At 34.9% G+C, this 14994-nt stretch overlaps 1 protein-coding gene across 5 annotated transcripts in view; it reads right to left on the minus strand.

Moving 5' to 3' along the window:
* The window catches only part of TTK (TTK protein kinase), a 41736-nt gene that overhangs the window by 12637 nt on the left and 14105 nt on the right, over positions 1-14994 (minus strand). For 3 of the 5 annotated variants that reach the window (XM_045804165.2, XM_045804172.2, XM_045804179.2), the window contains exons 11-14: positions 12194-12342; positions 8128-8264; positions 6632-6758; positions 2903-2995 (exon numbers count right to left, since the gene is read on the minus strand). In XM_045804165.2, coding sequence (XP_045660121.1) covers positions 2903-2995; positions 6632-6758; positions 8128-8264; positions 12194-12342 — 506 coding nt within the window. The remainder of the gene's footprint in view (positions 1-2902; positions 2996-6631; positions 6759-8127; positions 8265-12193; positions 12343-14994) is intronic. The other 2 variants (XM_045804189.2, XM_045804183.2) reach the window with 1 other exon arrangement.

Here is a 14994-nt window from a genome sequence, read left to right on the forward strand (position 1 = left end):
CTGGCTGTTCTTGCTCACTAGCAAATTAGACAGGGATAGGCATTAAAACAGTGACAGGGCAAGAGATAGCAGAAAATAGCAAGGGAAGAGATAAAAGGAATTTAAAAAACATATAAAGCCACTTTGTATGAGGTAAACAGCCCTACGAACCTCAGAATTCAGAGTATCTACTACTCTAATAAAATTAAAATGTTGTTAGTAGTACCTACCACGCAGGGTTGGAAGGATGACCGAGATGATGTGTTTGCAGAGCAGCAAAGCTACTTACTATCTTTAAGGACAATTAGGACAGAATAAAGTGGACATTTTAGAACCTATTAAAGTTGTCGGGTATATCAGAAAAAAGGATTTGCAGGATGTAATATATAATAAGATCTATATAATAGATCTACTATATAATAAGATCTCAAAGGTTTGGAGGAAATGAAAACTTTTAAATCACCTTTCTGCGTGCATGTGCTTTCACTCCCTTATTGCCCTTGCTCTGGCAAGACTCCTGCAATAACTGATGATTAGGTAGCCCTTATCTCCATTTCACAGAGATAGTATCAGTTATAATTTTTAATTTCATGGAAAGTTAATGAAAGAACTAGAAAGGCCAGTGTCATAACCATTCCTATTAGCCCCCATGACCTTTCTAAATGCTCTTAATCCAGGATAAGTTGGTCACTGTCTAAACTCTAGAATAGACAGAACATAAACGGCTAGTTTCATAAAGCATGTTACCCTCTTTCTCAGAGGTATGTTGATTTTGTCAACCCCACCATAATAATTAAATTAAATAATGATAGTATAATCATACTAAAAAAAAAAAAAAATGTGGGGCAGTCAGGGCTTTATCACCTGGCTCTCAACTTAAGCTAGCATCTTCATTATGCTCCAAGGTAAAAATGTTTAAAACATCAGCAAGATTATTTTACGTCCTCTGAAAACATGCCACTAAATATCACACCTTGACACTATTCAAATACAGCTAAAAAATAAATAATAAATATTAATGAAAGAATATCTATTAAAGCAACTAAATCAGGTAATTCCAATATATTGATAAAAATCAACTGTATTGTCCCTCTGTTCTCATGCCTGAAATTTGAGGCAACGGAAAAAAGAAAATGTACACAAAAAAGAAACTAGTATTATTGAACAATTGCTACACATTGTAATGTACATTGTAGTAAGTTAATAAGATAGTCTTAAACAAATCTAGTTATTGTTAACTGGCTTAGAAAATACAGTAAAACTTAAACCCAACAGGTTTTGCTTCATAGATCATCCTTAACAATTTATAACAGCAAAACAGCTGGCTGGGGACAGTCATCCAACAAATTACTTCACTCTGTTATGTTCTAGGTAATATTCCAGATTATAGAGCAAACATTGTTGAGCAAATCAGACAAACATCCCTACCTTGATGGAACTCACATTCAAGTGGAGGAAGACACAAACAACAAACCAAATAAGGAAATTACTGAGCACATTAGAAGATGAGCTATAGAGAAAAAGAAAGAAAGAAATGGAGCTCACCAGCAGTTGGAAGGTGGGAGTTAAGGTATTAAAGAGCGTGGTCAAGGAAGGTCTGATTGAGAAGACATTTGAGCAAAGATGTGAGGCTATCTGGAGGAAAAAACCGACTCCTATGTGAAAATACACCAGAAGAGCAAGGATTGAATCAATGAGACTAGTTAGAACGGTATTACAATAAACCAGGCAGTTGCTTTGACCAAAGTGATAACAGTGGTGGTGGTTAGAAATAGTCAGATGCTGGATATACTTTTAAGTAGAACCAACAGGATTTGCTGATTCGCTGGAGGTATGTGTGAGAGAAAGTGAAGTCAATGATTCCAGAGTTTTTGGCCTAGCTAGTGGAAGAACAAAGTGGCCATTTACTAAACTGGGAAAGACTCTGGTGCCAGAGTTATGTTTGGGACATACTAAGTTTTAAATACCTAGTAGATACCCAAGAGCAGTCAGACTGTATGTACAAGTCTGGAATTCAAGGGAGAGGTCTGAACTAGAAATATGTTTGGGAATTGTCAGCATGTATATGGTATTTAAAGCCACAAGACTGGACAACACCAAAGGAATGAAGTGAGTTTAGAAAGAGAAGAGGTCAAGGACTGAGCCCTGGGGCATTGTGCCATTAAGATCAGGGACATGAAGAAGACTGGAAAGGAATGGCCAGTTGGAGAAGAGGAAAACAGAGAGGCCAAGTAGAAGCGAAAAAAAGTTTCAACAAGGAAATAACAATCAACTGTCCCAAATGCTCAGTAACCCACAATTAAAGCTAAGAATTAGATTTGGCAAAAATATGGAGATCATTGGTGATCCTGATTATAACTGTTTTGGTGAGTGATGAAAAATCTGATTTAAGTGGACTTAAGAGAACAGAATGAGAAGTAAAGATGCTAAGTGTAGGCAACTCTTTTCAGTTGCCTTCCACCCAGAGAAGTAGAACTCTATAAATTTAGAACTCAGATAAATTTAGGAAATGATCTATTCCAATTCTAGAAATTCACATTACTAAAATCTATTTTTGAAAAGAAAAACTCAAAATACTCAAAATATTAGTCAAATATCTTGCTGAATCATTTACATAAGATTGTTTCGTGATAATACATAGCTTCATTTGCCATCCTGAAATCAATACTAATGTCATTTAGAGAAGAAATCTGGAAGCACAGGACACCAGATGGAAGAACAGAGAATTGAAATTAAGAGATAGGCCTAAAGAGATATGTCATTTGTTGGAGAGAGGGAATGGAAGAGCAGGGGACGAGAAGGATTTTTTTTCGGCTCAAAAGCAGTAAGTGCCCGTAGGTGTTAAGAAAAAGAGCCCCAAAAGGTAAAAAGACAAAAAGGAAGTTTAAAATATTTTTCTCTCTAAAATATTTAAGATACTTACCTTACTTGAGCCTCCACTTCCTATCTGCTTCAATATAGAATACATTCTTCCTTTAACCGAAATGCATTCATTTGTTGAGGAGGATGCTGAAATCTAAATAATTAAAAAATATAAAGATTCAAAGATGAGAAGAATACGCCCGAGAAATTAGCTTGCATTTAGTACAGTGAAATCGTTCCAATTTTGAAATTTTCTTAAATTTTAAGTAATTAGATATCAGTCACAATATTTTAAAGAGGAAGTTTATTTTAGTCAAAGAAATAAATCTATTAATATATAAACTTCCAAGGTATCCCTCTCTAACTTGCCTTTACTTTTTAAATTTATTTATTTTAAAAGATTTTATTTATTTATTTGACAGAGAGAAAGAGAAAGCGTGCATATGCAGAAGCAGGGGGAGCTGCAGACGGAGAGGGAGAAGCAGGCTCCCCACTGAGCAGGGAGCCGAACAAACGACGTGGGGCTCGATCCCAGGACCCTGGGATCATGACCTGAGCTGAAACCAAGAGTTAGACACTTAACCTACTGTGCCACCCAAATGCCCCTACTTCTTTTTTTTAAAAAATGTTTTAAATTTAAGTATAGTTGATACACAATGTTACATTAGTTCACCTGTACTTTTTAGAAACATAAACAGAAGATTTAAGATCTCTTCCAATATACAAACTCACAAGGTATTACTTTTCACCTTATTTATTCTTTTTTCTTATATAAACCTCTCTACTTACACATATAAACAATTGTATCTATATTCTTTCTCCCCATTTAGCGTTACATCATAAAGAAAGCAGTGTGCTAAGGTGCTGAGAGCTCCAGAGTCAATCAGACAAATGCAAATTTCAGCAATGCCCCTTTTTTTGCTGGGTGATCTTCGACTTGTTAATTTGAATTTCAGCATCTGCCTCAGTAAACTTCCAGCTGATGTCCTATTGCAACATGCCCCTTCTTCCCTTCCCTTATGCTAGAGCTCTCTGTGGATGGAGTGCAGCGAAACGAGTCATCCCAAGCTGACAAGGAAGCTGAAGACACGAAGAGCACCTTATTAGCTGAATAAGTTGAAACTAGGTCTGAATAAACTTCAATTTAACTAAGTCCTGCTTTAGATCCCAAACGGTAGAACTCTCTCTTGTAATCTCCTTCTACATAAAAGATAAGGATGCTAATTTCTTTAACCTCTAGGGTTGAAAAATACTGTTGAGTCATGAAGTACGTTTTCTTTTCCTTTTTTTTCTTTTTTTTTAAGATTTTATTTATTTATTTGTCAGAGAGAGAAAGAGCACAACCAGGGGGAGCTGCAGGCAGAAGGAGAAGCAAGCTCCTCGCTGAGCAAGGAGCCCAATGTGGGACTCAATCCCAGGACCCTGGGATCATGACCTAGGCGAAAGCGGACGCTTAACTGACTGAGCCACCTAGGTGTCCCTGAAATATGTTTTCTATAAAAAAGTATTAGGCTTTGAAATATGTACCTGTTATTTTTCATTAAGTTATAATTTCATCAAGGTTTTTCACTACCTGCTCCTGCCCCTCATCCTTTTGGAGGATACTCTCACACTTAAACTGAAAATTTCTGAGAGGGAAGAAACTTCAAGGTCTCTTCCCCCTAACTGCTGACAGTTTTTAGAGTAAAGCAATTCTGACTTATTTGATTTAATACCAATGTGAAGCTCAGTTTCCTACACAGGACATTCCACATCCCCCTTAGTCCATCCTCCTCACTGTGGCCAGAGTAATTTTTTCAAAATGCAAATAACATTACTTCATTTCCCTGCTACCAACAATTGCACAGCTTCCTATCCCTCTCAGGGTAAAATTTAAAGGGCCCAGCAGAGGGGTACCCGGGTGGCTCAGTAGGTTAAGCATCAGACTCTTGATCTCAGGGTTATCAGTTTGAGCCCCAGGTTGGGTTCCACACTGGGTGAGGAGCTTACTCACTTACATACATACATATAGAAATAAATAAATAAAAATAAAGGGCCCAGCAGAACCTTGAGGATCACCTCGCCCCTGCCTGAGCTCTAGCCACACTCTAGCCCCTTTTCAGTTTCCTCCTGATGCTGACCTTTTCTAGAAGGATCCTGGCAACTTCACTTGGTCATGACTTGACTTGTAGATATCACCTCAAACAGGGTCTGACATAAGTAACAGGCAATAAATGGGTTTTGAATCAATGTATATAGGCAAACCTGATCACCCTTCTCTCCTTTGTAATTTATTATTCTGCTTCAATCCTCAGAAAACTATTCCTCTTGGGGCACTTGGGTGGCTCAGTTGGTTAAGCATCCGCCTTTGGCTCAGGACATGATCCCAGGGTCCAGGGATCAAGTCCCGCATCGGGATCCCTGCTCTGCAGGGAGCCTGCTTCTCTCTCTGCCTCTCTCTGTCTCTCATGAATAAATAAATAAAACCTTAAAAAAAAAAAAAACTATTCCTCTTTCCATAGAATAATCTATTGTCAGCTTTGTTTGTTTGAAGATTTACTTATTTTAGAGAGAGCGAGCAAGGGGAAGAGAAGAGGGAGAGGAAGAGGGAGGGAAAAAGGGAGAGAAGCAGACTCCCTGCTGAGCGTGGAGCCCAGCGGGGCTTGATCTCAGGAACCTGAGATCATGACCTGAGCCGAAACCAAGAGTTGGACATTTTAACCGACTGAGCCACCCAAGCATCCCTTTTTTTGTTCTTTTTTAATTGTAAAATATACAGAACAAAAAAATTGCATTTTAACAATTTTTAAGTATACAACTCAGTGGCATTAAATACATTCACGCTGTTGTGCAAACATTATCCATCATCTCATATTGAAACTCTACACCCATTAAACAGTAACACCACATTCTTGCCTCTCTCTAGACACTGGTAACCATTGTTCTACTTTCTGTCAGCTAAATTTGCTATCTCATAATTTGAAATAGCTAATTACCTGTGTGGTTTTTTCGGTTGTTGTTCTTTTTGTCTGTTTATTTAAATAACAATTGCTACTAACTTTTATTATTTACTAAGTAGCAGGCCCTTTGTACATATGTATATTACATATATATATATTAATTAATTCAATTTTCACAATTATCCTATAGGGTAGGTAGCTTTGTTATTCCCATTTTATAGGTGACGAAATGGTCACAGAAAATTTAAGTAACTTAAAAAAGGTCACAGCTGGTAAGTAGCGAGGCCAAGATTCATGGCCAGAAAGTCTCCCTTCAGAGTTCATGCTTTCTACCAGTATTAAGCTGCCTCTCAGAGAGTTATTAGAAACTAATTTTAGTACTGATACCAGGAGAGTGTTTTTTCTCTAGATGGCAGTACAGTCACTTCACCAGCAAAAAATTTTCTCTTATTTTTATAATTACTTTATATTTTAGTAGCATCTCAGATTGTTATTCTGATATTCTTGAAAACTTACCTATAAATTAATCAGCCAATGAAATGAGGCTGCTCAGTGATAGCAGACTTAGTGAAATGGAATAAAAGTAACCTAAATTACAAGAGAAATTTTGTCTAGCTATTCAAACTGGATCTTTTGACCTAGTTAATGAAAAAAAACTTCATTCACTTCTTTCATAACTAACCTCTCAAAGTCACAAGGCACCCTTAGAAGGATATTAGAAAAGAGTTCTCATAGAACTAAGAATGGACAAGTTCTTAAGGCCATTCCTAACAACTAGCTGCTGTGAAAATAAAATCTTTGGATTTGATCATACCTTAATCATATACCATCATAAATAAAGTACATCAAACCTGTAAAGTTTGAAGTGGAGTAACAGGTATTTGCTGCTGTTGCTGCTGGAAATAGGCAAGTTGGCTATAAGGTGTTGACAACTGACAAGGAGGTGGAAAGTCATTCTTTACAACTGGAGTTCTAAAACTAGAAAAGATATGGTTTTAGTTTAAAACATTAAAATTGTAAAAACGATTCTGATTCAGTTTTTGTGTGCATATAAGATGCATATAAACTTAAATGTATTACATCAAACAGAATCCAAGTCAGTTTTCATAATATAGCTAAATTAATTATTCTAGATACACCATCACCAGAAATTTCATTTGGGGGCAATTCTTTCTCAAAATAATTTTTTACCCCTAGACAAGAAATTCTTACTAGTAAAATTAATAAGATGGCATTTAAAATATGGAGTTGGGGTTATTTTACAAGAATTTAGCCAAAGCAAACATTAGCCTATGGCTGGTCATAGAGCTTATGAGTGCTTTTTAACAATTATGTTCTACAGCAGCCTGCTAGAAATATCTGAAAGCCAATTACACCAGAGGAGTTTGGCTTTTGAACTTTAAGCTGCTGAGTTCACATATGTGCTTTGTTTGTCTTATTCACTATCACATCCCCAACACCTAGAATGGGACTTGGCACAAAGGAATTCTACAAATATTTGTAGACAATAAATAACCTAACTTCACAAAAAATAACTACATCACGATTCTAGTTAGCAACATTCTTTAAAATATTCCAATGTATAATAAAATGAGGTAATATATAGCAAAACTGTATTAAATTGGTAAGAGACCAGGTTGTAAAACCTCTTTTATAAGGCCAGTTCTAATTAAGATCAAAGAGTACATTATGAAAATGAAAAGCAAAAGGCATCATGGACTTAAGTTATTCTCTAAGACATTAAAAATACAAAAATATAGCCCCTAGTTGAATAATATGATGTGCCACATTCCTTTACTTCCTTTCTTTGAAATATCATTAATTTGCTTTTGCAATATCCTGTTTCCTGTCAATCAACCTGACCATCCAATTTCTTCACTCATCCCTCACTCCCATCTGCTCAAGTCTTTCACTTTTGAACATTCCCAAACTATGTGACCTATACAACCAACCTCTCAGAAACTATCACATTCCAATTAACACCTCCTTTGCTATAAAACGTACCTACACTTTATCCAGTCTAAGAACGCTAACCTTTAAAAGATCTCTCTCAATTACAGAAAGATATCCATGTGGCAATGCATGCTTGTCATGAAGTTTTATGTATTTAGAGTATTTACAGATTGGAGGTACAGATTCTAATATAAGAGACTTTCAGAACAATCCTTAAAAATGTATTGTAGTCACCTTCTCCTCCTCTTTTACAGATGAAAAAACTGATGCCCAGAAAAATAACAGAAGTTTGGAAACTCTTTAAAGTAACAGAGCAAGATTCAACTGTAGATCTATTTGGCCCTGAAGCCCCTGTTATTTCTATTGTGCCAAACTAAACACCAAAAGTAATTACCAGCTCATGTAATCATCCAAGGCACTGCTACTGGGTGTTTTACAAATAGATTTTGGATCAATCCACTTAGGTGCTGATATTGGTGGTGACTGCCTTGAAACTGAAAAGGCAGGTTGCTCAAAAGTGGTTTGTTTCTGCTAAACCAAAATAAAAAAAAAAAATCACAACTTAGAGTTTTTAGTCACCTATTCAATCGTTTTACAAACATTATAACTTCTAAAAGAAAAAATAAAAATATGAAATACACAAGGATGTTAAAATAAGTAAAACATATGTATTCCAGACTTCCAATAACTTTTTAGTATAGCTCTCTTACTCTAAATTCCAAAGCCTATTATATTTTCCTCAAAGGGATTACAAGTGGTGGGAAGGCACAAGGTACTGTTTAACAAAATAGTATCTAATACCCTCTGCCATCACAGCTACTGTAACCATCATTCAACTTTTATACTTCTGAAAACTAGTCTTTCTTTAATCAATAAAACTAGTCTTCTTTAATCTGTACTTCTGAAAACTAGTCTTTCTTTAATAAATAAAACCACAGTATATGGGAATGGGTAGTTGAGGTGAAATTAAAGAAATGGTCATGAGAGAGGAAGGAGTTGTGAATTTGCAGTAGATGGAAGTGATCCAGAGGCTAATTATCTTCAAGGAATGATGGGGAGTGACTAGGATGTTCAGAAATGATAGCAATGAGCAAGGAACAGGATGGTACATCCAGAAAGCAGAAGCTTCACGAAGTCAGTGCTTTGCAGAAGAAATGGTCTGGACATAGCTATGGGGAGTTTCTAGCTATCAAGTGAGATGTGAGACAAAAACAGTCTATTTGAGAGGGCTTGTTGGAGAAGCAGGGATCTCAGGAAACCACCTAGTTTCTTTTCCTTCTTTTCCTAAGTGTGCTCTTCAGTGGTTTTTAATTATGTTCACAAGAGTACACAATCATCAGCACTGTTTAATTACAGAACATTTTCATCATCCTAAGAAATTCCATATTCATTAGTGGTCACCCTCCATCTCTGGCAACTTCTAATCTACTTTCTACCTCTAGGGATTTGCCTATTCTGGACATTTCTTATAAACGGGATCACTCAATATGTGGCCTTAAGTGATAGAGTTTCTTTCACTTAGCATGTTTTTGAAGTTCATCAATGTTGTAGCAAGTATTAGTACTTCATTATTTTTCAATGTTGAATAATAAAATGAAATAATAAATTTAGAGTATATCACATTTTGTTTATACACTCCCAGTCAATGGATATTCAGGGTTATTTCCACTTTGGGCAATTATGAATAATTCTGCTATGAATATTCATGTACAAGTTTTTGTGTGGATATAGATTTTCAGTTTTCTTGAGTATATACTTAGAAATAGAATTGTTAGATCATATGGCAACTCTATGTGTAGCCTTTTGAGAAACTGCCATACCAAGTCATTGCACCATTTTACATTCTCACCAGTAGTGTTTGACGTTTCTAATTTACCCACTTCCTCACCAACATGTGTTATTGTCTCTTTTTAATTATAGCCATTTTAGTGGGTATGAAGTGGTATCTCATTGTGGTTTTGATTTACATTTCCCTAATGACAAATAAAAGGTTCGAGACCTTTTACCATGCTATTGACTTTCAAGTTTCAAAAAGAAAGAAAGAAAAGGTATTGCTTCATATGATCCATGATTTAAACTGTCAGGATTTTTTCCATCTAACATTATTTACTTCATTACTTAGATCCTTAATAAAATAAGATAAAGTCTCTTCAGTAAATGGTATTAGGAAAACTGGACAGCAACAAGCAAAAGAATGAAACAACCACTTTCTTGCACCATATACAAAAATTTACTGAAAATGGATTGAACACTTAAATGTAAGACCTGAAACCATAAAATTTCCAGAAGAAAATACAGGCAGTAATCTCCCTGATGTTGGTCTTGGCAAGGATTTTTTTTGGGATCTGACACCAAAAGCAAAGGCAAAAAAAGCAAAAATAAGTAAGTGAGACTATATCGAACTAAAAACCTTCTGCACCGCAAAGGAAATCATTAACAAAATGAAAGGCAACCCTCTGAATGGGAGAACATATATGCAAATCATATACCTGATAAGGGGTTAATATCCAAGATATTTAATGAACCCCTATAACTCAATGGCAAAAAAGCAAACAATCCAATTAAAAAATGGGCAAAAGATGTAAATAGACCTATTTTTCCAAAGACATATAGACGTCCATTGGTACATAAAAAGATGTTCAACACCGCTAATCATCAGGAAAATACAAGTCAGAACCACCTCACACCTGTTAGAATGACTGTTATCGCAAAGACAAGAATAATGAGTGTTGGCAAGGATATGGAGAAAAGAGAATTCTTGTGCACTATTGGTAGGAATGTAAATCAGTGCAGCCACTATGGAAAACAGTATAGAGAGGTGCCTCAAAAAATTAAAAACAGAATTATCATGTGATCTAGCAGTTTCACTTCTAGGTATTTATTCAAAGAAAATGAGAACATTAAAAAAAGAAAAAAAGAAAATGAGAACACTAACTCGAAAAGAAATATGCATCCCTATGTTCACTGCAGCATTATTTACTATAGCCATGATATGGGAACAACCTAAGTGTCTATTTGTTGGATAAATGGATAAAGAAAACATCTCTCTCTCTGTCACTCACTCACACACACACACACACACACACACAGTGGAATATTATTAGCCATAAAAGAGAATGAAATCTTGCCATCTGTGACATTGATGGCACCATGTTAAGTGAAATAAGCCAGACAGAAATAGACAAACACTGCAGCGTAACATTTATATGTGAAATCTAAAACAAACAAAAAAAACAACCTCATAAATATGGAGAGCAAAGTAATGGCTGCCAGAGGTGGGGGTCAAAAGATACAAAGGTATTTCCAGCTACAAAATAAATAAGTTATGAAGATGTAATGCATAGGTAGCATGGTGACTGTAGTTATTAACACCATACGCATACTTAAAAATTGCCAGGAGAGTAAATCTTGTAAGTTCTCACAAGAAAAAAAAATTATGTAGCTGTATGGCTACAGATATTAATTGAACTTGTGGTGATCACTTCGTAATACAAATATTCAGTCATTAGGCTGTATACCTGAAACAAATGTTGTATGTCAATTATACCTCTGTGAAAGAAAACACAAAAATTCTTATTTTTCTTAAAAGTAGATCTATAGTCACATGTGATAGATTTATTATTATTTTTAATAAGTTAATAAATATTTTTAAAATGTCTCAGTTCTATTTTCTAATATAGCAAATATAGATAAATATAACCTACATAAATAAAAGCTCTTTAGGGGCCTTGGTAATCAAGAGTATAAGGAGGACCCCAAGACCCCTGAGTCAGAATACAACTGAAAAGAAATAGTGAGGAAAGTACAGCTATGGACTATATATAGGTATGGCTCTCTAGTAGCCTACCAGATCATTCCTTCTAAAATGACCTTTGGCTAGTGGGAATGATCATTCAACTTGTTTTAATTCATATACATTGTCTAGTCTATATTTTCCTATTTTATCTATGGGGATGACAATAGAAAATTGTTAAATGCTTTGGTAAACATTGCAGTTCAGGGATCGGCATATTGTGTCCTGTAAAGAGCAAGAAAGTAAACATTTGAGGCTTTTCAAGCCAGATGGCTTCTGTTGCAACTACTCGACTCTTTTACAGTTCAAAAGCAGCCATAGACAGTAGTGAATGGGCATGGTTGTGCTCCAATAAAACGTTTTTTACAGACAGGCTGGGAGCTAGAGTTGACCCACAGGCTGTAGTTTGCTGATTCCTTGCACCAGTTTACCAGAAATCTAGCAACACCACTAAAAAAATAAAAAAGACTGCAGCTTGACATACACTTTTACTGAATCCGTGACTATTAATGATCATTGTTTAGTGAACAAAAAAAAAAAAATCCTTTAAGTAAACTATTCCACTAACTATGGTACATAAGGATTTAACAAAGGAAGAAAACATTTAACATGATCATCCACATTACAAACAATGGCAATGCTACACTTGAGAGGAAAAGAAAGCTACCTCTGTATCAGCTTTTCGGGATATCTCTGGAATCTGCCACTGATTTGAAGATGCAGCAGGATTCTGGTTTACACATTCTGGCTTTCTCACTGACTGCCACTGTTTCTGGTTACTCTCTGGAACCTTTGGTTCTTGATGTTCCTTAGTTTCTGAAATTGCATTTGTGGTTATTATCAATGAAAGGAAAGAATTTTTAATAATAACGATTAAATCTGAACTACAGAACATGTTACAAACTGTTTTAGCACTTTGCTCATAAAAACAAAGAAACTAAAAACTTTAAGCCAGCTGCTAACAATTTGCCTTTAGCAAATCAATTTTATTAAGATGCCACATAGCCGTCTTCCTAAGTTGTTACCTAGAGCTTTATCAGAAACTGTTCTGAATTTAAATACTTCTGGTCTTCACCAGAAAACACCAAATAAATAAGTAAAAATTTAAAAACACATCATAAGGTCTTACTAATAAAAAGACGCTAATCCACTACTTTTCATAGACCTCTAGTTTTTTGGGTTTTTTTTAAAGATTTTATTTATTTGACAGAGAGAGAGACAGCCAGCGAGAGAGGGAACACAGGCAGGGGGAATGGGAGAGGAAGAAGCAGGCTCCCAGCGGAGGAGCCTAATGTGGGGCTTGATCCCAGGACCCTGGGATCACGCCCTGAGCCGAAGGCAGATGCTTAACGACTGAGCCACCCAGGCGTCCCTAGACCTCTAGTTTTTTAACAAAAAGTTTACCTTTAACTAGCTGGGTATCTTATTTTCTTAATGGTCTCCAAACAAAAGAGCCTCAACAATATATTTACTATTCTATGATTATAAATATTCATTCCTACCATGATAATAAATGCAAAAATCCTAAACAAATATTTGCCACAGATATACAAAAGGGATAATGAATTATGACCAAGTTATGTTTATTCCTAAATGTAAAGTTTGCTTAACACTTAAAATCAATTTAATTTGCCATAATAACAAAACTGAGAAGAAAAATATATGATCAACTCAAATGCAGAAAAAGCAATTGATAAAATTCAACACTCAGTTACAAAAAACTAATGATAATCTAAGTATAAAGCAAAATTCACTGTTTTGATATTTGATAAAGAGTAGCCATAAAAATCTACAGCATTTATCATACAAGGGTAAAATAGTGAAAGCTTCCCTCTAAAATAAGGAACAAGGTAAGATCGCCACCTATCATCCTTTCTATTCATCATTATGGTGTTAAGTGCAATACAACAACAACAACAACAACAACAACAAAAAAGGTTAAAAGAATTAGAAGGAAAAAAATGTTAAAATATTTTCAAACAGCATGGAAGAATCCACAGAAAAAATATTAGAATTATCCTGTAAATTTTGCAAACATCACTATATCTAAGATCAATAACTAAAACAAGTAATATTTTTAGATACCAGCAACAATGAAGTAGAGGATAAAATTTTTTTTAAAGATCCTACTCATCATCACAGCATCAAAAAAATGTCAGATATCTAGTAATAATTCTAGATAAAAAAAGAAAAATCTCTACACAGAAAATGATTCTTGATAACATTTTAAAGACTCTTTAAATGAATGAAGGTATATGCCAAGTTAGTGGATGAGAAAACTTATCTGTTAAGATGTCAACCTGTCCTGTTAGGATCTTAGTCAAATACCATTTTTTACAAAATGGCATGTGATAGATTCTAACATGTACACAGAAGTCCAAAAGACCTAAATAGCTGATAGAGCCATGAAGATGAACGAAGTTGGAAGATTTTACAATGACAGATATACCTATTGCAGTAATTAAGATAACACTGGCACAAAGATAGATAAAAAGAACTATGAAACAGAGAAAAATCCAAAACCAGACATCACACACAGGATCACCTAATTTACAATTCTCTGAGGGAAAAGGGTCTTTTCAGTAAATGATGCTGGATCAATTGGATATCCACATGGGGAAAAAAAAATACCAAAATCTTGATGGTTCATCTTACATATACACAAATATTAAGTTCAGGTAAAATATAAAATGAAATGTGAAAAGCAAAATGATAAATCATCTAAAATATATGGAAATATCATTACGATCTTAGAGTAGGAACAGATTCGTTTAAAGACAGGAAACACCACATAGGAAAAGACTGATAAATTAAAATGCACGATATTTAAGAATTTTTCCTAAAAAGTCTTCACTACATAATGGGAGAAGTTACTTGTAACACATCTATCTAACAAAGGATATGTATCTAGATGATATAAATATCTCCTAGGAATCAATGAGAAAAAGAAAGAATACCTCAATAGAAAAATTGGCAAGAGACGCAGATCAAGAACTTCACAAGAGGATATCCAAATGGCCAATAAACATAGAAAAAGATGTTCAACATCGTAAGCCATCAGAGAAGTAGAAATTAAAACCACAATGAGCTATCACTTAGCAGCATCCAAATGTCTAAAATAAAAAACCTACAATAAAACAATTGGGACTAATATGGAGCAAGAGCCAAATACCTGCTGGTCAAAGGTACAACCATTCTGGAAAACTGTTTGGCACTATCTGCCACAGGTGAACATATGCACATCCTGTGATCTTAAAACCCCACTCTTTGAATACACTCATAGGAAATGTGTATGAATGAAATGCTATTTCAATCTTTTGCAACTATAAGTTTTACTATATAATATTACTGGCATTGTGTAGGTAGGTAATCAATAAGCTTTTATTGAAAAACATAAAATTAGGTGTCAGATTAGTACTATTAACAAGCATATTTGGTAAAAAATGATTTTTCAATACCAGTTTATAA

The sequence above is a fragment of the Ursus americanus genome, chromosome 29, assembly GCF_024610735.1.
Source record: "Ursus americanus isolate L20-20 chromosome 29, mUrsAme1.1.p, whole genome shotgun sequence".
Taxonomy (NCBI): domain Eukaryota; kingdom Metazoa; phylum Chordata; class Mammalia; order Carnivora; family Ursidae; genus Ursus; species Ursus americanus.